Source organism: Notothenia coriiceps, unplaced genomic scaffold (genome assembly GCF_000735185.1).
Source record: "Notothenia coriiceps isolate Sejong01 unplaced genomic scaffold, NC01 NC01_scaffold00034543, whole genome shotgun sequence".
NCBI classification, from domain to species: Eukaryota; Metazoa; Chordata; class Actinopteri; order Perciformes; family Nototheniidae; genus Notothenia; species Notothenia coriiceps.
The window spans coordinates 37,460-61,485 of NW_011367244.1; the positions used below are offsets into that span (position 1 = coordinate 37,460).

The 24,026-nt window shown below is 38.6% G+C and overlaps 1 protein-coding gene across 1 annotated transcript; it reads left to right on the plus strand.

Annotated features, from left to right (window-relative positions):
- Positions 1-385: 385 nt before the first annotated feature.
- LOC104962270 (solute carrier family 2, facilitated glucose transporter member 1-like) lies at positions 386-20,212 on the plus strand. The gene is made up of 11 exons (XM_010790696.1): positions 386-694; positions 967-1,091; positions 8,606-8,710; positions 9,251-9,411; positions 10,839-11,079; positions 11,704-11,866; positions 12,856-13,043; positions 13,870-13,974; positions 14,063-14,161; positions 14,702-14,905; positions 15,508-20,212. The coding sequence occupies exons 2-11, from the start codon at positions 1,080-1,082 to the stop codon at positions 15,820-15,822; spliced, it is 1,593 nt and encodes a 530-aa protein (XP_010788998.1). The 5' UTR covers positions 386-694; positions 967-1,079; the 3' UTR covers positions 15,823-20,212.
- The last annotated feature ends 3,814 nt before the right edge of the window (positions 20,213-24,026 follow it).

Genomic DNA, 24,026 nt, shown 5'->3' on the forward strand with positions numbered 1-24,026 from the left:
CAAATCATGGGACCAGTGAAACTGCAGTGTGCATTATTGGATATATCCGTTTATATTTCGCATTGTTTTGGATATGTGCCCTGTCTGCTGGCTGCTCTCAAACTGTCTGCAGACACTGTAAAATTAAATGTTTTTTAAAATGTAATTATTCCTACACCTGGAGCATCATCTAAGCTGTACCGCATGACCCGTTGCCTCAGTAACGGGCCGCGTTGCATCAGCATCCGCAGCGTCAGCATCGCCCAGGAGCTACTGTCAAGGTCGCCGGCGAGATGCATCATGGGAAGGAAAGGAGGACACCAGAGCACGTGGAAAGAAAGGGAGAGAGGGGGGCCACAATTATCCCCTCACGACCCTCGGGAGACCCTATACCACGCATGCGCCCAGGCTTTCGTCAACTAAGCTGACCAAGTAACCGAATAAAGGCAGCCACCATAATAGGACATTGGACTCACGGGATGCGGCGATGATGCACGGATTTCTGAACGTAAAAGCGGAGGGGCGGGGCAACGTCACGGCATCCCAGCATTCCAGTTTTTCATAGGTTGATTGAGTAAACGAAAATATATAATGAAAACAATTGCGTGCGGTTACGTGCGGTTATCCTCGCAGCCCACCGTGTGAGACGAATTCTAAAAAGAGGGAGGCACTGCTGCAGCCCAGCGAGGGTATCTTTGTCTGCTAGTCACGAGAGGTGAGTGTCACTTTAATATCCCTTTGTATCCGTTTCGTCCGGGATCTGGGGTTCTTTTGTGTGTAAAGAATGTACCAAATATTTTCAAGTAGAGGTTCGTTTTCATCCCCCTCTATTTCCTGTCCTTTATAGCTTGAAATGTGCCCTGTACAAAATGGAAGTTATTGATTATTAGTGTGTGGTTCCCTGATGGGAAAGCGGTCGTGTCCTGCCTGCCAGAGCCGGTTGGTACCACGGACAGCGCCTAACGAGGCGTGTTTCTTTTCCTGCAGCTGACAGCTCCGGCGGGCGGGTCCTGCGCAGCTATAACCACCACCTGAAGATCTCTGCATCCTTCAGTTGGAGTAAAACACATTCTCGGTGATCATCTAGCTACAATCAGAAGATGGAGGGGCAGGCAAGTGTTTTTCTTTCTTCATACTTGAGACTCACAAACAGGAGGGGATCTTTTTCCAGGGTACATTTGTATGTCTCCATTTTTTGTCCTTTAAAAAATGTCTCCATTAAAAAAATAAGTATTTTAACTGCAACTCCTGTCTGTCTGTACAAAGACTTGTGATTTGTGAATAATGCACGTGTGAGGAGTGTTTCTATATAAAGTGAGTGTCTAATCAGATCAGTGTGGGCGGTGTGAGCCATATGTATGCTACAATAACTGTGAGTCACCAGGAGCACTGCAGAGTTGTGTTAAGTGTGTATAAGAGACACATCTAAGGCTGTACGTTTGTGATTTTAGTACGCATGCCTGCCTTTTTTATAATGTGTGTCTATGTACTGTATATGTTCAGTATAGTGTGAGAAACAACATAGGTATGTAACCTATGTATGTTTTTATCTGCATGCAAGAGGCAAAAGAGGAAAGTCATTTCATTTTCTTTGTTTGGGGTTCAGATTCAGGCTATGTTTGAGATTAAGAATATTTTCATTATCTGATCAATAAATCACGGATCAAGTTTATATGTAACAATGGAAGTTTAAAACTCACATTTCTAGATGATATAATCGTTTTTACAATGCTAAACATCACATAAACATTTGGATGATAGTATACATTATTGGAAAGGCCTAGACTGCTGTTTCTAGAACTGCAGAAGAAGTAGCAAATAGAGCAGAATGCAATGCAGCACCAAGACGCAACTCACTACTGAAAACAAACCAGTTACTATTCTTATACTCGTACACAGACACACGCATTATGTTCCTCTGGGGCTGGCTGAAAAGGAGCTGTAGAAATATCCATTTAGAGGTAGAAGTAGATAAGAAAGGTCAAACCTGAATTGATCTCCGTGAATGCTGCGTGTGCTTTTGTGATAGATGCCTGTGATTAGTTTTGTTTATTGAACGTATTCATTCCATCCTGCTTTTTGTTTATTTGCTTCTCCCAGCTGTACGCATTTCACCTTGAAAAAGATATCTTGATCTCAGCATGATTACCTGATAAAATGTCGATCAAGTATAACAAAGAAGTGTATGAGGCCCTGTGCAGAGAAGTGTGCTATTAGATTGACTGATAAATTAACGCTGTTTGTCAATTCTTGGGTCGTACAAATTCACACAATATTTGATAAGTTAAGCAAACATTTAAACTTTTTTTTAACATCAAATGTAACGTAGAAGTGATGGTGAAAATGCTGTGAAAGTCAGGTTGAGTCTGTCAAAAAATCAGGAGCATAGTGTTCCACAGAAGCAACGGCTAATGCTAAATCGCACACATAACCTTTGACGTTCCTCTGAAAATAGTCTAATATAGTTGCACAAATGTATGCCATTGGATTTGTGTGTGCGTGTGTATATTCCCGTGTCATGCTCTGACTCGGCATCCCGCTCTTATCCCTCGTGTCAAACATTGAGGAGCTCATCCATACACGACCCTCATGCTAAAATCCCGATTGAAACGTTTTTGAATCATCCCATCAAAACAGCTCGATACATTCACCCTTCCTCCTGGTTTCACTGCAAAGTTGAGTTCAAACGGGGCTGTCTGGATGTAGGTCAGTGTGTGTTTGTGTGTTTCCACATGCATTATTGCAGCCCACTAGTGTTACTTTGGTTTATGAGATTGCCATTGTGCACGAGCGCCTTCGGTGCCTTGGTTACCTTCAGCCTGTGTCAATAATAATTTCACCTCTCGGCTGTTGCTATGGAAATGAAGAAAGGACAAGAGGGGGGTAGGGAGCGATATGGACATTGAGGGAAAACAAAGACAGAGAGATCTTAATGGAGGCAAGGAGAAAGAAGCTAATATATCTATATAATATATATATTTTTCTATATTTATATTACGTTTTTTTTGTTGTACTTGAGACAACTTTAGGGTTGTGGTTGTTTTAAAATGTTTTCTATTTGCACACAAACATACATTTATAGGCCTCACACGAGCAGGTTGGATCGTGTGGTCTCATTCTGTCATCATGGCACTGGTTACTATAGTAACGCAGCATCTGTGGGTGCTGCAACAGGCTGCTAACACAGAAGTTTGTCTGGAGATTAATACAGACCAATGTAGAACAATATCAGCTAGCAATCCTGTTAGATTTAAATGGTGTTCCTGCTCTCCCTTAAACATTTCATATTTGTCATGTTTGGAGCAATGATAATAACATGTGGAAATCCAAATCAAAGAAGACAGATTAAGCTGAACATTGACAAGGAAGAAAAATAATGAATTTTGATTTTGAAGATTAAAGAGGATTTTAGCTGTAGACAAAATATTATTTTATAACTGCATTGCACCATTTCCACTCTTTTTGTGGAACATTATCTCAGATGTTTTGGGTGCCAGTCATGTGACTTTCTACTGAGTCACTGTGACTTGACAAATAAAAGTTACTGACACAGTCAATAAGGGTGTGTGTGTGTGTGTGTGTGTGTGTGTGTGTGTGTGTGTGTGTGTGTGTGTGTGTGTGTGTGTGTGTGTGTGTGTGTGTGTATCTGGTGACACGCTGGGAGCTTTTTCCTTGCTGTCTCCTTTAATTCACTTTTAACTTGAGTGATGTTGATGAGTTTTTGGATGGAGGGTGAAGAATCAGTGCAAAGTGTCTCAGTGAAACATTTTAAATTCATCACATGTACAAATACAATTTCATAGTTTAGTATTGGACACCAATTTCTCTACCCTAATGCCACCTCTTTGTTATTGGCTTTCATTCATTCAGCCTCACAGTGAAAGGTACAATCCACAGGTTGTATTCATCATGAGGAAAACAACTCTACTGAAGAAGATGTTTTATGTCTTCTGTGGCTCTGGTAGGAATTCCAATTCCAAAATCAGGAAGTTGCCATTTCAGTGTGCGTTTAGAACAGGGGTGGGGAACCTCCGGCCTCCGGGCCGTATACGGCCCGCGAGACTATTTGGTACGGCCCTCGAGGTAATTTATAAACACACGCAAAAAAGAAAAAAATTCAAGAAATCTAGACCGCAAAATAATTAAACAAGCTTGTTTTTCCTGGCCAAGGTCAGGGTCCTTGAACACAACACGAGCCTAACGTGTCATCACGTGGTATATGTCTCGTTCTGACGGAGAGCACCAGAACGCGGCTCCGGGCCGGGACTTCACAAATTGCAATACCCATAAGGAGCCGTACACATGCCGCAGTTTTTGCGTGGCTGTGTCTTTAGTTGAAAGCCCAGTTGCGATCTGTTCATCTGTCAAACTGATCATACAGTCAATAACGTTGTTGTTATTAGCTTCTGGTTAGCTAGCTATGCTAACGAATATAAGAAGCTTTTTCTCCAACCAGTGAGGTAAAGGCACATCTTTATATGATCATTATAGTTATAGAAAAATAAGAGAATAAAGTAAACAGGTATACAATACTAATATGACAGTAAAAAAAAGTTGTTATTAATAAACAAGAATACAGTTTAAAAGGGAAGTGATTTGTAAAATATCCATAAAGAAAGAAATCTGCTTACAGTTCTGTTTCATATGGGTGTTGAGAGAGTATCCATAGATCTCTTCATGTTGCTCTCAAAGTGCACCAGATTGATGCTTTTAACTTCAACATTTAAAAAAAATCTTCCTGGGGTGCAGCCACTAGATGAGGTTAGATCCGCCCCCCCCCACTTAAATCATGTCCACATGGATATGAAACTAAATACATTTGCACACATCTTGTGTCCATATCTTTCTGTTTTGGTGGTCATGCCCAATGCATGAATGCGCGGGTCATGGTCAAATATCTGGATTAAGAGGTTGCTTTTTCTTTGCACAGCATGAAAGAAATGCGAAATGAATGGGCTGTGATTTGAGTTTTTTAAGCAGACGTTGAGTTCAATAATTTGTACGGCCCTCGAAGGATGTTGTCAAAATTGAAATGGCCCTTGAGAGGAAAAAGGTTCCCCACCCCTGGTTTAGAACGACACAGGCCTGTCCTTTTTGGAAAAGATGGCGTATTATTAGACCATTTAATTAGTTTAATTATTCATGTTTTGAATGTGAGGGGCAGGCAAATATGATTGTTTTCTACACACTGGCCTGGGATTTGTGAATGAAGTATTGTTTTAATATTAACATTTTAGTTATTTTAAAAGATGAGTTGTGCATTACCATGAGTACAGCAAATGTAAAATAAAGGGAGTGGAATATCAGAATCACAAATTCTTTATTTGTCCGCAACAGGGGATATTTACATGATTACAACAGCCGCAAGCACATGTCTTATATAACTTATATATATGGATCCATACAACAATTTAAAAAATCAAAAACGATGTTGTGTTCTTCCTATGACTTATTTGAAGGAACAGTAGATCAGTTCAGAGCCAGTATGTGATGATTCATTAACATTATTATCAATTAACCTATGAAATAAAATATACACATTTTAAAGACAAACGTTTCTATTTGGTCTCATTGATACTGAGATACGAAATATGAGCAGACTAATCCACATAAGTGCTGACACACCCAGATACATCAAGAGCTTTGAGTCATTGAAGGCTCACAAGATTTATTGTTTGCTCATGAATGTCACCTAAATCTTCAGGGAACGTCTGCAAACCAAGGAAGGCAACAACACAGTGAAAAAGCTTTTTGGCCAAAGGGTAGATTTAATTTCCTAAAAAACTCTTGATTTGACTGAGTAAATCAATGATTCACTCAATTGGGTACAGCCAAATGCAGGACTGGGTGGATGTTTGCTTTAATGTACTCTTGAAGGTTTTATGAGCATGCAATATTCAGTGAGCACCACGCCTCTCACTTCACTTCATACAGTAAGAACTATCATTTTCTACTATATAAGACTTCAATGTTCCGATTTACGTAAACGCTAAGAAACATGTTTTTCCCCTTCTACGTCATCCATCCATTACCTAAAGGTGTCATCATTCATCTAATGGCTCGTTGTTTTAATACAAGGCTTAAACAAAGTTTCTTAGATGTTTACTGTATAAAGAAAATGAATCTGAAATCTGAAATATGCCAATAGGCGCTTTCACACCGCAATACTTTTCCCACAAAGGTTCATGAGAACTTAGTTCATGAGAACTCTTTAGTTCTCATGAACTAAGTACAGATCACGTTCACACCGGAATAAGTCCCTGAGGGAGGATTAGGCAAATTAAGCCGCTGACGTCACTTCTTCTTCTGCTTTGGGTTTACTGGCTGGCCGCAAACAACTTCACCGTGAAGTTAGGGACTTCGGGTGGCAGTATACGACGTGAAGTTCCCCGGAGTTAGGGACTGGCTTCAGTAGAAGCTGCTGGGAGTCCCAGCAGCTTCTACTGAACGCCGACACCTCCTCATCTCCACCGCTCCTATGTTTTCTTTTGTGTTGCCATAAGTTAGTATCTCTGCGTTTGTGCGCTGGGCTAATGCTATCATGTCTTCTGTGGAATTCCAATTACAAAATCAGGAAGTTGGCATTTCAGTGTGCGTTTAGATCGACACAGGCATTTTCCAGACTAGCACACTTTTTGGAAAAGCTGGCGTATTATTAGACCATTTAATTTGTTTAATTATTCAGGTTTTGAATGTGAGGGGCAGGCAAATATGATTTTTTTCCTACACACTGGCCTGGGATTTGTGAATGAAGTATTGTTTTAATGTTAACATTTTAGTTATTTTAAAAGATGAGTTGTGCATTGTGCCAGGATAATAAAATGGCGGCTTCACAAAACTTTTTTTGAGTTTTATGGGGCGTGGTTTGCATTACGCCCAGCCAATCAGACATAGGAACCTTTTTCTCCCACGAAAGTCCTTGCTCTCTAGCAGGGACGGAAAAGGGGGTAAAAAGGTTCTCATGAACAAATGTTTGTTCCGGATTTTTTTGGTGTGAACGCAACATTTCAGAACTATATCGGAACTAAAGTGGGAAAAGTACTGCGGTGTGAATGCGCATAATGTCAAATTGCTCTTTTTAATCGTTCCACTTTGACCTTCAGATACATTCCCATACATATTTCTCTCTCTTTCTCTGATTGGTCCAGTGTGGCCAACACCCATCTGGCTACAGTGAATCTTGAGAAGTGCAGTCTATGCTAATATTATGTGACCTCGCTCCGATTATTTTGTACCAAGGGCGGTGTATCACCTGAGGTCTCCAGGTCTCTACGCTGTCTCATATAACAGCGGCACATTCTGCCCCGTCAGCAGCGAGTCTCTTTATGTACTGACTGCTTTGTAACAGACATCAGCAGAAACAAAGACACAATGGAGTTATTTCCAATGCTGAGATCCAGCTTAACCTCCCCGGAATTTCATATGTGGGATCAATCATGAAGCGTTTATAAGCTTTGACCTTTTTTGACCTCTATTTGCTGTCCAGTAACGACATTAGAAAAAGTGCTGAACCAAAAGTGAAGATTTATGTTATTGCGATGCCTTAAGTGACCCTGTAGATGGAACATGGATTGTTTTACTACCTTAAGTAGTAAATTAAGTGCCCTTGGAAACACAAATCTTTGTCAAGGCTGATTCGAGTAAAAAATGCCTGTATCTGCCCCTTGATTCTGATCTGCTCCAAAATGGAAAGGGTTCTTCCGTTGCACATGCCTTACCCTTCAACTTAATATCATGAAATATAGTTTTTTCTGTAATCCTGCTGGTAGCAACAACATTGACATTGATTTTATTATTGATACTTAATCGTAAATGACAATTAGGAAAATGCACACTCTATTGGAGGAGTATTGAAAAACATTTTCGAATAGACATGATTTTATGATGGTCTCTAATGTGACGCTGCTAATTAATTAATTGTTATTTCCTTCATGAATGCATCGTGCCTCGGACGTTTCTATTGTCATGACGCCAGTGACGGCTCCTTTAATACTCACCCTGATTTCATTACTGAGATTAATCGATGGCATTATGGGAGCTCACACAGGAGCAGATGGACGGCTTCAATATTGAATTTGATCTTCATTTAGCCAATCATGTTGAAGAAACTCATAAAAACAATTGATCACAGTTACTGTGTAGGCCACAATAAACCATTATAACATCATATATAACACGTTTAGTACGTTTTAGGTATTATTTTTAGGTTTTTAAATACATTTTCTTGAAGTACACTAATGTTTACAGGAATTACACTAAGACCCGGTGTGTCATAGTGAATGCAGTACAAATGTGATGAGTAATCTTGTGTGGCTGCATGTGTGGTGTGTTTATGGGCACTATGAGCTAGAGCTTACTGATACCTGATATTATTGTTGGTGCGTCACTGACCTGCCTGCCATCAGCACCACCACTTTACTGCATCTGTATACCAGCTGCAATTATAGGAAAATGTCATTATAATCTCGGCTGACATCATTTATTATGTCTTTGCTTTTGTCTCCTTCCTTCACCCTACCTCTTTTTTCCACATCTGTCACCATTTTATGTTTCCTTTCTCATACCTTCTTCTTTTCCTCTTCTTCCCGACATTTTCTCCTCCTGTTCTCCCTCTTCTTCCTCACAGAAAGAAAAGCAAGTCACAGGTTACCTCCTGTTCTCTCTCGGCACCGCTGTCATCGGCTCTCTGCAGTTTGGTTACAACACAGGAGTCATCAATGCTCCAGAGCAGGTTGGTGATTAAATGGTGACATCAGGGTGTGTTTGTTGCCAAGATCTCAGACTCCCTGTGTGAAGCTGCACACAGTTACAGTAGCACATCAGCTTCCCCAGATGGGAACCATTTGTAAAGCTAATTTTCTGCTAATCATGTGATTTTATGTTCCAAAACTCTGGAGTTCAACAACCCAGCTAGTGTCTGGTTCTTGACACTATACTGTAGCAAACCAAAGGGATAATTGAAAAATTGATTATTAGAGAACAAATACAAGGGTAAAGATGAAGATTTTCAGAACTACCAGTACACCACTTTGTTACTTTGTTTGCTAGTTTGAAAGTTGAGTTGCTCCTAGAAATAAGTGGATACATTTTGAAAATGTTTCATCATATCTGTCTATTGAGTATGTATGTTTGTAAGCTTAATAGACAGGCTAGCCGTTTTCTTATTGCTTTCATGCTAAACTATGCTAATCGACCTCTGGCAACCTTGGTGTGTATCTTTCCTTAAATACATCCAATATTTTTCAATTAATTACTCCATCCCTGCCATCAGAAACTACGATCTTTCTTCAACGATACCTGGGTCGAGCGTTATGGCGAGCCCATCACCCCCGGGGTCTGTACCATCGTCTGGAGTGTCTCCGTCGCCATCTTCAGTGTGGGCGGTATGATGGGCTCCTTCAGCGTGGGCGTCATGGCGAACCGGTTTGGCAGGTAGGAATGACTTTTCAACTATATAAGCAGCTTGTGTGAACACTTTGGTAATGAAAAAACTTAACCTGTTCTTGTCACATTGTAAGTGTAATGCTCAGGTAGAAATTGTAATTTTTAAGGGGTTTTATACATATTCAATGACAATTTGAACACTTTGGGTGTGTTGATCTTCCTTTAATGGCTTTGTTTATTTCCTGTGTGATTCAGCTGTACTGTCAAAAGCCATTAGTCCTAATGGAGTTTATGAAGCGCGTCTGTTTTGAGCCCACTGCTTGGCCCTAATGTTCCCCAGAGTTTTGCGTAATATCCATCTGAATCTGACCCTGAGCATCATAGCCCAATGCTATTGCCTTTCTATGGTGAGACTGTTGTTTTGATGACTGCCATAAATGGGTTTTCCACACATTTTGTTTACATGTGGTATTCATTTGGCCTGTTGTTTCCACAAATAAAATGGTATGATTTGTAGAAATAAGTCTTTAGCTTTAAAGGGAAATCCTCTTCCTTCCAATTAGCTTAGCTAAGCATAAATACTTAAACCTAGCCTGTTCATGTATCTTCGTTTCTGTTTGTGTGAGACCAAACAAAAGCAACATAGTGTGTTAATAAGTACGATTTTGATGAATTGGCAAGCTTTTAAAAATATATATTTTAGTTTAACCTTGGAGATTCATGCTAGCTGTTCCTCTGTGCAGAAGCTAGCCACCTCTCACTTTAGCTCCACACTTAAAACCAGACGTGCAATTTCAATTGGTGTTTTCATCTTCTTATCCGAAAAGGTGCAAATAAACCTAATTCCAGACATTTAAGGTATGTATAACTAGTACTAGCTACTATGGTGTAGCTATAAACAAAAACGAAACTCAAACCACAATTTACGATAAAGTCGGTTAACAGAAAACACAAGAAAAAACGGCGATTTCATGATATCTTTTATCTTGACACTCAAAGTCATTCACAAATAAACCCACATGTGTTTGACCTGCAATTTGGACCAAGAGCTATCAGTCGATTAACTAATTAGATGGGAGAGCATCTGACCTTCACAAACCCTCGTGCAGGTCAATCAGCTCTGACACCCTTATGGTAATCCCTCAGATAATCAATAAACTTGTCAATCTTCCTTAACCAAAAACCTCTCAATTATGTAACTTTTTTTTTTTTGTATTATATTTTTTATATTTTGTATAATATCATAACTTAGTACTTTTCATTAAGCTGTCTGTGGCTGTAACTTCGCAAATTTCCTCTCTGTGGGACTAATAAAGGTATTCTGATTCTGATTCTGCTCACCCCACCAACAACCTCCCTTCCAGTCTATTGTCATTCAAATCACTAAGCTACAAACATTTACATTGCCATGCTGTTAGAAGAACTGTTAGCTAAACAAAGCTAATGCTCTCTCTCCTCCTCCTCTTATTCCCCAGGCGTCGCTCCATGTTCCTGGTGAACATTCTAGCGGTGATCGGCGGCCTCCTCATGGGCTTCTCCACCATCTGCTCCTCCTATGAGATGGTGATCGCCGGTCGCCTGGTCATCGGCCTGTTCTGCGGGCTCTTTACCGGTCTGACTCCCATGTACGTGGGCGAGGTGTCACCAACTCCACTACGAGGGGCCTTCGGGACTCTTCACCAGCTCGGTGTGGTAGTGGGCATCCTCATCGCTCAGGTCAGCAGGAGGTTTCCTAACATACATCACATTTATAGGAACACTTAATTGACATATTTTTCCTTTTACATTTAGGGCTATTTAAAAATCCTAAAGAGATGTTCCGTAGTAGTTGAAATATTGGCCGTAGAAATGTCTGTCTTCTCCTGAATATAATGGAACTATACTTTTCAAATTAGATTTGAGAAAAGAAAATCCTTTTGCACGGTGATATGGTTGGAACGTTTGGTTTAGTAGAACAAAACTAGTTCCTATATGAAACTGCCCACAACAACGTACGTGGATCATCTTGAGTAACCAAGTCACCATTTCTGGAAAGAAACATTGCTGTTGAGTTTTTTCAAATGCATGCTTTTTGTGCTTTGAGCATCACAAGCCAAGTGCCATCTAGTTTCTTTATATTTGATAAAAGGCAGACATCTTTAAAGCTGATATACTCAACACCCGGCAAGATACGCAAAATCTAAATAGTGAATGGCCTACAGTTTAAGCTGTTTAGTTAAAATCTTAATATGTAAGCAACTGATATGTGTGTTTGTCAATACGTTTAACAGTGTTGCCTGCTAATCGATTATTTAGCTATGCTGAAATTCTGACCGTGCTTTTGTGCCCCTTGGTGTTTAGGTCTTCGGGCTGGAGGGTCTGCTGGGCTCAGCCAAGCTTTGGCCCCTGCTGCTGTCCCTCACTGTGGTCCCTGCTGTACTGCAGTGCATCCTGCTGCCCTTCTGCCCTGAGAGCCCTCGCTTCCTGCTCATCAACCTTAAACAGGAGGAGCAGGCACGCAAAGGTACGCACTAATACTGATAAAGCTTACAATATCACTTTTTTTACAAATGACGCCAATGTCTATATTAACAAATACACCACTGCCGATACTGCTGGAACTACTGAAAATACTGTTAAAACAGTTTTAGAGAAAATGTATTAAATCTAAAAAAGAATGTTGATGACATTCAAAGCTTTGTTAAAAAATCTGCTGAGAAAAGTGAGAAAAGCACGACAGAAGGATCGGTTCAATATAGAGATAGCATTAGTTGCAGGCAGGGGTGAATTGAGGTGAGTCTGGGCGATGTTTATTCTGCAGGAAGAAGAGTCGCTCAAGGACTCTTGGCAGAAGGTTTTGGCATCTGTTCAACCGGCAGGCTGTCAGGGTCGTCTCTCAGGCGCTGACCCTTCCTCTTCACACCTCTCCTCTGACACAAACACAAACAAACACGAGGTTCCACTCTGAAATCTGTTGACATAATACATTTCCTTAAAGTCAACCTTTCAGTTGTTTCAATGCAGCAAATTTGTTTTTCAGCTCCCGGTGAAGATAAATAAGCTTGTTTAAGTTTCTCCTAACAACTAAACCAATTGCTTATATTATAATATTATAATTACGTATGATGCATTATTATCACTTTAATGTTAATGTTGCAGCTGGGGAAAGAGGGGGTTATTGTACATACTCTAATGTCAGTTCACCTATAATAAGCTCTTTACTAATAACAATAATAAGCTAAAGTAGCTCTATGATTAATTAATTAATTAATTATATTTTGTATTATTAATCCAAATCTGTGAAGTAACAAGTTCAATATTTCTCTCAGAATTGTAGTTCAGTAGAAGTGTTTAGAAGTACATATACAGTATATGCTGTGTATGAAAACACTTAAATACAATGTAATGACCTTCATGGTTGTCAGAAGATTCTCACATGCGAACAGAGCATTTTTATATTCTCATCCTTAATGTGGAAGACAAAGACACATTGTGATTGTATTGTGTTGACAGCGCTGGTGCGTCTGCGTGGCAGTGAGGATGTGAGTAAAGACATGCAGGAGATGAAGGAGGAGAGCGCCAAGATGGCCATGGAGAAGAAGGTCACCATCCCAGAGCTGTTCCGCTCCGCAGCGTACCGCCAGCCGCTGCTCATCGCCATCATGCTGCAGCTCTCCCAGCAGCTGTCAGGGATAAATGCTGTGAGAGACACACACACACACACACACACACACACACACACACACACACACACACACACACACACACACACACACACACACACACACACACATGTGTACAAATACACCATGTTACACTCTGGCAACATTTTATTGTTCTGTCATCATTTTTTTTCTTTTTAATTCACTTAATCAAATCCAGTTGTACACTACTTTCTGTACATATAAGTTAAACAAAATCTATATTTTAATACAGAAATCACCGTTTAAGCATTTATACTAATGTACTTAAGTGCAATTTTTAAGTGCCATTTTCTGCTACCTTTTACTTCAACCTTTAATATCTTAAGGATCTTAAATTACTCAAATCAGAACCACCTTTGCAAGCTTCCACTTAAAGAAATGAAAACTTTAAAACATCAATATTTGTAATCCAATAATATATACATTGTTATAAAATGATATGCATGAAATCAGAACAGTCCCTACACTACTTCTGCAGTAATTCTAACGATTACAAAACACATTTTCCAGCATGAATCATCTTTAACCAGGCGAGGACTTTTGTTTTGAATTAACTTACGAGGATTCCACCCCACCCCTTACTCGAATGCTGATTTGATCATTTCATCATTTAAAACTAAACTAGAGCACAAGATGCAACATTGACCAATTACTGTGTGTAACATTTTGTAACATGTTTTACTTAAAGTTATTTTATCTTAAAGTTCTTACTGCAAGAAAAATGTGTGGATTCTTATTTGCATTGTGATAATATGATTGAGCTTGGACTGTAATTGGAAAGGTTCATCGATGGTAAATAACTACTCTTCTCTGTGTCTCTTAGGTGTTCTACTACTCTACAGGCATCTTTGAGTCAGCAGGTGTGAAGCAGCCCATCTACGCCACCATCGGAGCCGGCATCGTCAACACCATCTTCACTGTTGTTTCTGTGAGTGACAGACTCAGTGTGTATGTCCCTGCATGTGTCAGTGTGTGTGTTCAGAGAGACATCACTGCCTCCTGTGTGTGTCCTGCAGCTCTTCCTGGTGGAGAAGGCGGGACGGAGGACTCTGCACCTCCTGGGATTGGCTGGAATGGCAATCAGCGCCGTACTGATGACCGTCTCCCTCCTGCTGGTGAGTGCAGCACCGTCACAGGGGGGTATCAAAATCACAAATAATCTATGAATCCCTGCAAGGAAAGGTTGTTACCTCACAGTTGATCCAAACTGAAAAATATATACTGTTTATGTACAAATTATATATTTTTTGAAAGCTAGAAATCTCTTAGAATAAGAAAAACTTACGTTTAAGATTATTTTTAACACATGGTAAGGTCATTAAAATAGAATTTAAGTATTTATTTAACTTAACATAAATCTAAATAAAACTATGTCCACCTTAAAAATAAAATCGCCACCTTTCTGAAATAATTCCTTGAACTTGCATAAACCTTTTTTATTCCTTTTTCCGCACTTTTTCAGCTCCTACCCAACAGAATTATACATAAAAACATCCTATACCATTTGTATTACATTACTCCTTAACTTGACATAAATATAAGCTTAGAAATAGCCTTTAAAATTACTAGCAATTTCAGTTGTTTTTCCTAATGATCACTACTTCATAGTATGTCATTGTTTTCCTGCCTCCCTTCCTCTCCCTCTGTCTGAGTAGAAGCACTATACTGTGATGAGCTACATGGCCATCGTGGCCGTCATGATGTTCGTGGCATTCTTTGAGCTGGGCCCCGGTCCAATCCCATGGTTCATTGTGGCCGAGCTGTTCTCCCAGGGGCCCCGCCCCGCCGCCATGGCTGTGGCCGGCTGCTGCAACTGGACGGCCAACTTCCTGGTTGGAATGAGCTTCCCCAAGCTAGTGGTAAGGGAGGGGCGGCCAACCCAGTTTGAACTGGTTTGGCTTTGTTTTAAACTAGGGTTATCATGATATAAGTATTGACAATAACTGTGATGTATAAAAAATGTAATCTTCAAAGCATGTTAAGTGTAATTGATTTGCCAAAAAAGAGAAAAATACACAATAAACAAAGCTAAAATGTATTTTGACTGATAGCTTTATTATTGCTATTAAGATCATTTCTATAGATACTTTGATAATATTGTTATCTTGATTTATTTAGGCCACAATAAATATGAATTGAATATCTGATATCAATACAGCCCTGTTTTCTTTTACATTGTCTTATTTATTAATTACTTAACTTGTTTATTATTATGCTGTTGTTTTCGTTTATTCTATCTTTTTTCCTCTTCCATATTTTATAAAATCTTCAAAATAGATTATTTTTGTTTTTGTTTGTCCTTCAGAATATCCTTTTTCTCTTTTTTCTTGGATTTAGCTCTTTCCTTCTCTATTTTTTAAAAATATTTGTAAAGATCATACTCACTATTACCATGAGAATTTAACATTTTGAATCCAGTATTTCTCTAAAACTCTGCCTCTCCTCTCTTCTCCCCATTTAGGAATGGTGCGGGCCTTGGGTCTTCCTCATTTTCACCGGCTTCCTCATCCTCTTTTTCATCTTCACCTTCATTAAAGTCCCAGAGACGAGGGGCAAGACCTTCGACGAAATCGCCCGCGAATTTGGCGGTCCGCCTCCAAACCTCTCCACTCCTGAGGGCCACCCTGCCAGCGCCAGCACCGCCACCACGATGCCCGCCTCCCCGGTGAAGGAGAAGGTCCCGCTGGTGGAGGCTCCGGCAGCAACCCCATCACCTGCAGCTGAAAACACACCTCTTGAGGATAAATCAAAATCCACAGTGCAGGACAGTGTGTAGAGCGGCTTTAGATACCAGTTTGAATGAGTAAGGGGGTTACAAATCAAGGAAGAATCACTGAGATTTAAAAAGTGCTGTAAATATCACACCTTCGATCAGTAAAAACGATACAATGTTATAATACAGAAGGACAGCATCATCAACGTATAGGCTTTGACCTGTAAAAGGGTCATACTTTCTGCTTCTTCTTTTTCTGTGACATTTCCTAGAATTCCTTCTTTTAAATACTCCCTTCCTTAAAGGGAAGCAGTCACTTTACAACACTGCAGATTAAATTAACTGTACATTCCTCGGAATTATTCATTAAAAAGGGCGAGTCTTTTTCAGGACGACACTTATCGAACACGGCAAACGTGGGCTGTGTAAAAGTAAGTTGTCTCTAAAAGTTGTTACCTTATGGTGTCCTGAAAAGATCCCGGTACATGTCCATCACTGCAGACTAGAGGCAGAGTGTGTTGACACTTCTCATACACTTCTGAGTTCAGGTCCATGGTGGTGACATGGATCGCAAAGATGCACTTTTTTTACTTTATATTCCTGTTTAGGGAGGATATTTTAGTGCAATATACCTTACTAGTTTAGTGACTTTTGTCCATATTTTGTCTGTTAATTTGTGGTAATATTTTTGGGAAGCCTTCCAAAATCACAGGTCTAAGAAGGGATTATTCAACCTTATGCTCTGCCTGCAGCTCCATACTACGAGCTGACAGGCTGGAGAACTTTTTAGCGATGCCAAAGTATTGAAACTATTTGCCAGCTGGTGAACACATGCAACCTTATATGTGTTGGCAGCATCCACAGGTCTCTAGTGTATTTATTCTGAATAGTAAATTGGTATTTGTAAACTGTAATCCAAAAGTTGATTTCACTTTTTTAAGATCAGAGCTTCCCTTGCTATCTTTAGTGATTCAACCAGGCTCAGTCTTGGATGCTGGTTATTGTAGGTGCTGCATTTAAACCAAATACACAAAATGTACTCTTAACCAGATAATTTTGTTTTTAAAAAACCCATTAAATTCTGATTGACAAGACAATACTGTATATCGAGGCAAATAGATCTTTACTTGTTCAATCTTTTTGGACTGTGACCTGTGGATACAAACATGTAAGCTGATGTGTTTTACACAATTAGATTCCAATAGGGTAATGTGCAATGTATATTTTGTTGAAGAAAGATATCATATTTATTACCTTACAAATTGATTTTTCTATAAAGTATATAATAGAAATACACTAAAGCTAATTTAGAATCGTAATGCTTTCCAACTAGGACCTTTGGGATTAAAGCTAAATATTGCGCTACATCACATAAAGTAAAATGATGTAAATCTTATGTGTTAGATGCACTTTGTTAACCTGAGAAGCAGCAAAGCGAGCATTAGAGCCACAATCAATAATGTAGAAAAGTACAAAATAAAACCATATTTACCTGGCCTAGCTGTTATTAAATGAAATACTGTAAGAGTCATATAAAATTTGCAATTAATAATGAAACTGCAGCTTTAACAATCTAGAGGCTGATTATGAAGGGAGGAAACTAAAGGGAAAGTACTAATAATGTTTAAGTATAAGGTAATAATATGTTACTGGAAGACCCACTTGTCATTGAAATTCAGTTCCTAATATGGTTAATTAATATGATTTTCTTTATTTCTCTTTTTCCACAAAGGAAATCACTACTCCCTTGTTGTGTTCACCAGTCACATGTTATGACTGACAGCACGAAATTACGTTAGTGTAGTTTCAAGGAAAGGTGCTAATGTTTTCACAGATGAATTCACAGATTGAAGTTTTAGTTTCTCTATTTCTTTGAAGAAATAAGAAAAGTTAGGTGCTTTAAAAAAAAATTATTATTAAAAGAAGAGAGGTAAGAAAAGTCATCTCAAATATTTCCAACTTCTGGCATTTAAGAAAAATCAAAAAATGAAATCTGTCTTCAGAGCAAACTGGAAATTGTTTAAGAATGGAAACGACAGTCGGGCTTCAAGTAAAAAAAAATTAAATACATTTTAGAAAAATAATTTTGGCATAAAACTCTGAGATGTGCTAAATTATTCCATGCTGACATGTTGCGTGATACTTCACAAAGAAAGTGTTTGCACTTTGTATGACATTTAAATTGAATGTGACTTTTGACACCTCAGTAAAGTGAGTGATGAGGAAGTACCGCTTTAGAAAATAATAAATAACCAAGTATTTGCTCCATATACCATTCAAACATCCTTGTTTGTTGTCTTTAGAGACTCAAAAGGAGAAGCTTCCCATGTATTTCTGGCTTTATTGGACAGGCGCTTTCTAAATTGTGACTGTCTGAAAAGTTATTGTAGCATCATAACCCTTTTACATAAGTATGCATTCCCAACATTGTGCAGTATGTTTGGTGTATAAATGTATGACACAAAGTATATTTTCTATATTCTGTATTGATGGTAATTCATGCTGCACTTTGCTTTTATTTATGTATGTACTGTATGTCTTATTTTTTGGCTACACTGGGAAGATATTTATCATGGCAAGTAATTCAAATGACTTTGACAGAGGTGTAACTAGTCAAGAATGGACTGATAACCGGAAGATATGTCACTATTTTTTGAAGAAAAGTAAGCCTGTGAGACTAATTTGATGTGGTGATACTGTATGGGCTTGATAAGATACATATCTCCTACAGTGATAGGAGAGTATATAATGGTCGGAGTCTTTGCTTTGTTGTGTATCGCTGTGTTTGTGGAAGATAGTGACTTGCTGTGTTTGCACCGGGGGATGTGTGACTTACACTCCTCACATGGCAGTGTTTAGTGTTGTATTCATGCAAGGTCCCGCTTCTATCCCTGGCTACACCTCGATGCTCCTATAGGACACTAACACTGATCTTTACCAAACCTGAGTCTAGTTTTGATTTCAAATGTTTCTATTAGCTTTCCCCATGTCAGGTTTGAGTCTTTCAATCTTTCAAAATTGAATTTACCTCCGAGATCTTTACTTTTTCTCTGAGGTAAAATGTGGTTATCTCTGAAGAAACGTTTAGGAATTGTGTAAAAATAGGAAGTTTTAAATGTGCTAAAAATATGATTATTTTGACAAGAAGGGATGTTGCAGGTCAGGGTGCAATCACACTTCCAACTTGCATTCTCTTTTTTAAACTATTGTGCAGATGTTAATATTATTTGTTTTGTTGGTAAAACTGCACATTTACAAGTAAATCAGGGATTGAAAATGAATCCAATAGACTAAGCAGCATTAATTATCCCCTGGTTTTAACTGTTAAAGTCAAATAAAAGACAGCAGAATTCAGAAAGTATGTGAAATCATTTTAAACAAACGAAGGGACGCAGGTGCTTGCTGTTCCTAAGCCACCAAACACCTTCATGCAAATTCACAACCCTTCGCTCACTGTACAAAGATATAGGAGAATATACGTTTTCATTTGTAAATATGTATTTTTTAAAAGAATATTTATATGTTGACCTGCTAGGTCATACGTGTGTTCTTCTTATTATTTGTTTGGGGTGCACATGTTCATTTTGTTGAAAAAAGGAACAGATTTGAGTTGATTTAAGGTGAAAATCTCTTTAAACTAAGGCACATTTAAGATTATTTTGTGTGTGTGAACAAGATCACTAACTAACTTCTATCTATTTTATCTTTACGTGTTTTTAATCACTCAACCACAGCCATGTTGTCTTCCTGTGTGCCTCATCAGAATACACTCACAGCAGTAGATAGTAGTGAAGGTATGTCATGTTTGTCAGCCACCATCATGTCGTCCTTTTGGGTTCTTTAAAAAAGGGAATTGCAAAAATGAGGCCTGCTGCCAACATTGTCAAAAGCCAAGGAGTTATTTACAAACCAAGCAAATATTACGGGTCAACAAAGATCTGCAACAATATCCAAACCATTGCTACCCATAAAATGAATCATGTACTTTCACAGGCTTACATCTGACTTGCATTGAGGTGCTTTGGCTAGGTGTTCTTTGTTTTATATTTTGTTTGGTCCTGATCTATGTTAATAATGTATTGTCTATATCCTGTAATGTAAATCTGCTATTTGTGCCTCATACAGCTCAACCTTCGCAGATTGTTATTCAATGTGTGTCACTGGAGTGATTTTAGACACAAACGGTCATTGTCTTTAAGCTTGGCTAAGACAAGACTCCACTAATTGATACAGGATGTACTTACATTATTCTGTTAATGAGTTTTGTGTGATTAACCATGGCTAATGTGAAGGTAATGAGCTGAGCAGATGACATTGTAGCTTCTGTGCTTTTCAGGCTTTTCAATATTTCCCTGTGTCACACCAGTACTGCACCCCAGCTGTCTTTGTTTCACTTGTGTTTTTATTGTATATAACAGATATAATGTTGTTAAATAAAATATTCATCATGTAACGAGACTTGGTGTAATTGTTTAGGAAGATTTGTTTTCCCTTTAGGATATTATACATTGAATTGAACATTAGTAATATAGAAGTATACTTCACAGAAATTATTTTAGGATGTTTTTTTAACAGATGCTTACCAAATATGAGGAGTATAACAAAGGCATCCATAAATGTATACTGCATTTTTTATTTGAGGGCACTATAGACAATAAATGGATAACAAAATGTAGACATTTTGGGTATGCTATTCTAAATCAATGACAGTAAAAATAAAATAAGGGATTACCTTTTAATTGGCTATGGTTATTGTTGATATTAATTAGTCTGCAAATGAATACAATTATTTTTGACCACTTTGTTGTTCAGATATATCACATATCTGTAACTACATGATACATGAATTGAAACAAAACACGGTATAAACTGAGGAGTGAGTCCCGTGAGTTTCATGTGTTTTCTTCACTCCGCTGGGAAACTGCACTCATGTCAAGAAGCATGAGATCAGTGCATTCACTGCATCGTCCAATCAGTGAGCGATACACAGTAAGGGGGCGGGGCGAGTATCTGAGGATTTCATTGGAAGATGGATCGGTGGTTCCTCGATTATCGCTCCTCCATTATCGCTCCTCGGTCCTCCGGCAGAAATAAGAGCCATGGGACGGTACTCAAGATGGCGCAGACTAATCAACTTCCGGTGAGACCGAGGACCGAGGAAATGAAAATAGTCGACCTGAGACAGGGCCATTGTCTACGTTGGTTATATTTTCTGATTCTGCTAATGATTAAGATAAATGGTAAAACCGTCAGTTCTTGTATTCAAAACTATTTAAAAACATATCAGTGATAACTGGCCATAGCACCATATGTTTAAAGGTGATCTTCTCTACATCATATGAAACTGTAATATCATTTTGTGTAATATAATCTTGCCATAAATAATGAGTATCGATTAATGACTATCATATTTGATGCCATAAATCTCCACACGTTATCTTTCACTCATGAAGGTATTAAGATAGCCTAGTATATTTGTGTACTCCTTCCACATGTCATTGAAAAGTCCTAATGATTGACTTTTATGTTATTATGCGTCGAGGTTTGCCCTCTAATGTCCAGCCATGATCATCAACCAACTGATCTGTCCCTAAATTATTATCAGTCAGCCAATTCCCCTTAGAATATACCATGAAACACATCACACATTGTTGTTTTGTTCCATGATCTTCCAGAAGTTTCAGTAAGTTTCCTGGTGAGACATAAATCTGAGCGTTGATCGCGTATTTCCTACATCCCAAACTGGCAACCTGCGTGTTCCGGGGGAGGCGCTTGTACGCAGTAGTTTCTGGAAGGAACCTCATGCTTGCACCATGGAGAAAGTGAGTGGCAGAGAACTATCTTAATTTTTTGGTTTATTTCCTTCAATTTTACATATCTTTACAATAGAACTTAGAATAGAGTAGAGATTAATTAAGTTAAATACTTAAGTAGTGCAATGTAGACACCTTTCTACACCTTGACTTCACTGTTTGCCTTTACCAGTCGGCTAGTTAGCTCGTTAGCTTAGCGTCAATCCGGTAGTAATGTGTATTAGCTGTTTGGCTGATGTTTTCGATTAAGGTTATAATCAAACCAACACACCATATTTTGACAATGCGACTCTGCAATATAGCTTAAACGGAATTCAAAGTGTGCTAATTCAACAAGATTAACTGAACGTGCATCTGCGTGCGGTTCTTGCTAATTTGCAATTGCACGCTATAAGGTTAGCTAACATTAAGCTAGCACATATGACTTACACTTCTTACGGCTGCTCTATCGTTGAAAAATATCACACTGAGGTTTGCCTGCCTCTGTAGCCATTGTCTATGTCTTGCTAACTCCTAGCAAATCACCGGCATAATGGCTTTGAATAACTCCTGAGTTACTGAATCATTGTGTGAAAGCTCACCATGTGAACTCTATCATTGATAAGGTGACGGACAAATGAAAATCATAATTGGGCCAGTAGATGTATATCTGTTAAAAGATTGTGTCAGGATGCCGACAGCTACTGCGGCGGTCCGCCAGTAGCACATGCTGCAGAGTATTTTTGGATCGGCTCCTCAGCAGCCTGCTCTCAGACCGGGGATCATTCTAGATGCACACGGCGCCGCTGTCATGGCTACAGCCGCAGTTTGTCGTTTTCACAGTTCAGCTACATCGTCCTACAAATAAATATACTGTGGTGGAAGAAGTTAATATATATTGCATCTGGTACATCTTAAGCTAATTTGAAAAACTGTACTATTGGGTATAAATTAGTAAATTAAACTTAACCTATTTATATATTATTATTATTATTATTATTATTATTATTATTAAAAGTCTGAAGCTCAACAATCAGAATTATTGTGGGATAGAAGTTTAAATTAGCAGAAAATTAAAATACTCAAGTAAAGCACAGGAGCCTCTTAGTTATATATACAGTACTTGAGTAAATGTACTTACTTTCCACCACATTTATATAGTAATGCCTTACCTGGTAAGTCATCGAAAATGTAAATGTTCCACTTTACATTATATATCAAAATAAAGCAATACTTTTTGCAAACCCACAGTGTCTCCATCAAATACCCTTGAATTACCAGCTTTCTCTCGTCAAAACTATACTATAATATCATTCCAGCCCCCATTTAAATTATGGATAAATGAAGTATACTTGGATTTCATTATACACATATGACACAATCCAAAATAAAGCATAATCATGAATAACCAGACCACACTGAGATACACATTCGTATCTGTTCCTTCCATGAACTATTCTGTGAACAATTATGTATTGATGCTGCTAGTAGTGCTTGGTTTATCATCATTTTGGCTAATTCTACAGATTTTATATTTTGTCATAGTTGCGACTGGTTTAAAAATTAGGTAAAGAATTGTGAAACTAGATTTGTCAAATATAATCAGTAACATGCATTAGAAACAGGTAGGTGCCAAGTAGGTTAACACATGTAAAGAATTTGTCTTGGTGTTTTTGGTGCATACATAAACATACATTAATAAAATAATAATGATAAACAAACAATAAACCAACTAGAAATACTTTTGTTTTCCGATCAGAGTAACAGCTAGTGTGTAATTCATTTCGTCACATACTCTGGAGATGCAGTGTGATAAGTAGTATTAGTGACGATTTGTTGGGAACAATCTTGCTTAAAGGGGACCTATCATGCAAAATGCTCTTTGTGATGTCTTTTATACATAAATATGTGTCCCCGGGGAACTCACGCAGCCTCAGAAATTAGCTCTATCAGAAATAATCCTTGACATGGTTTAAACAGGATGGCGCTGTACACCATGTTACACTCTGGCAACATCTTATTGTTCTGTCATCATTTTTTTCTTTTTAATTCACTTAATCAAATCCAGTTGCCCTCGAGGTAATTTATAAACACACGCAAAAAAGAAAAAAATTCAAGAAATCTAGACCGCAAAATAATTAAACAAGCTTGTTTTTCCTGGCCAAGGTCAGGGTCCTTGAACACAACACGAGCCTAACGTGTCATCACGTGGTATATGTCTCGTCTGACAGGAGTGTAGTTCTAACGGAGAGCACCAGAACGCGGCTCCGGGCCGGGACTTCACAAATTGCATACCCATAAGGAGCTGTACACATGCCGCAGTTTTTGCGTGGCTGTGTCTTTAGTTGAAAGCCCAGTGGCGATCTCTTCATCTGTCAAACTGATCATACAGTCAATAACGTTGTTGTTATTAGCATCTGGTTAGCTAGCTATGCTAACGAATATAAGAAGCTTTTTCTCCAACCAGTGAGGTAA

Excerpts from the sequence above, each read along its gene's own strand:
- LOC104962270 (XM_010790696.1), top strand. Across the intron at positions 11,080-11,703 it reads TGGGCATCCTCATCGCTCAG|GTCTTCGGGCTGGAGGGTCT; the intron begins GTCAGCAGGAGG and ends CTTGGTGTTTAG. Across the intron at positions 13,975-14,062 it reads CCATCTTCACTGTTGTTTCT|CTCTTCCTGGTGGAGAAGGC; the intron begins GTGAGTGACAGA and ends TGTGTCCTGCAG.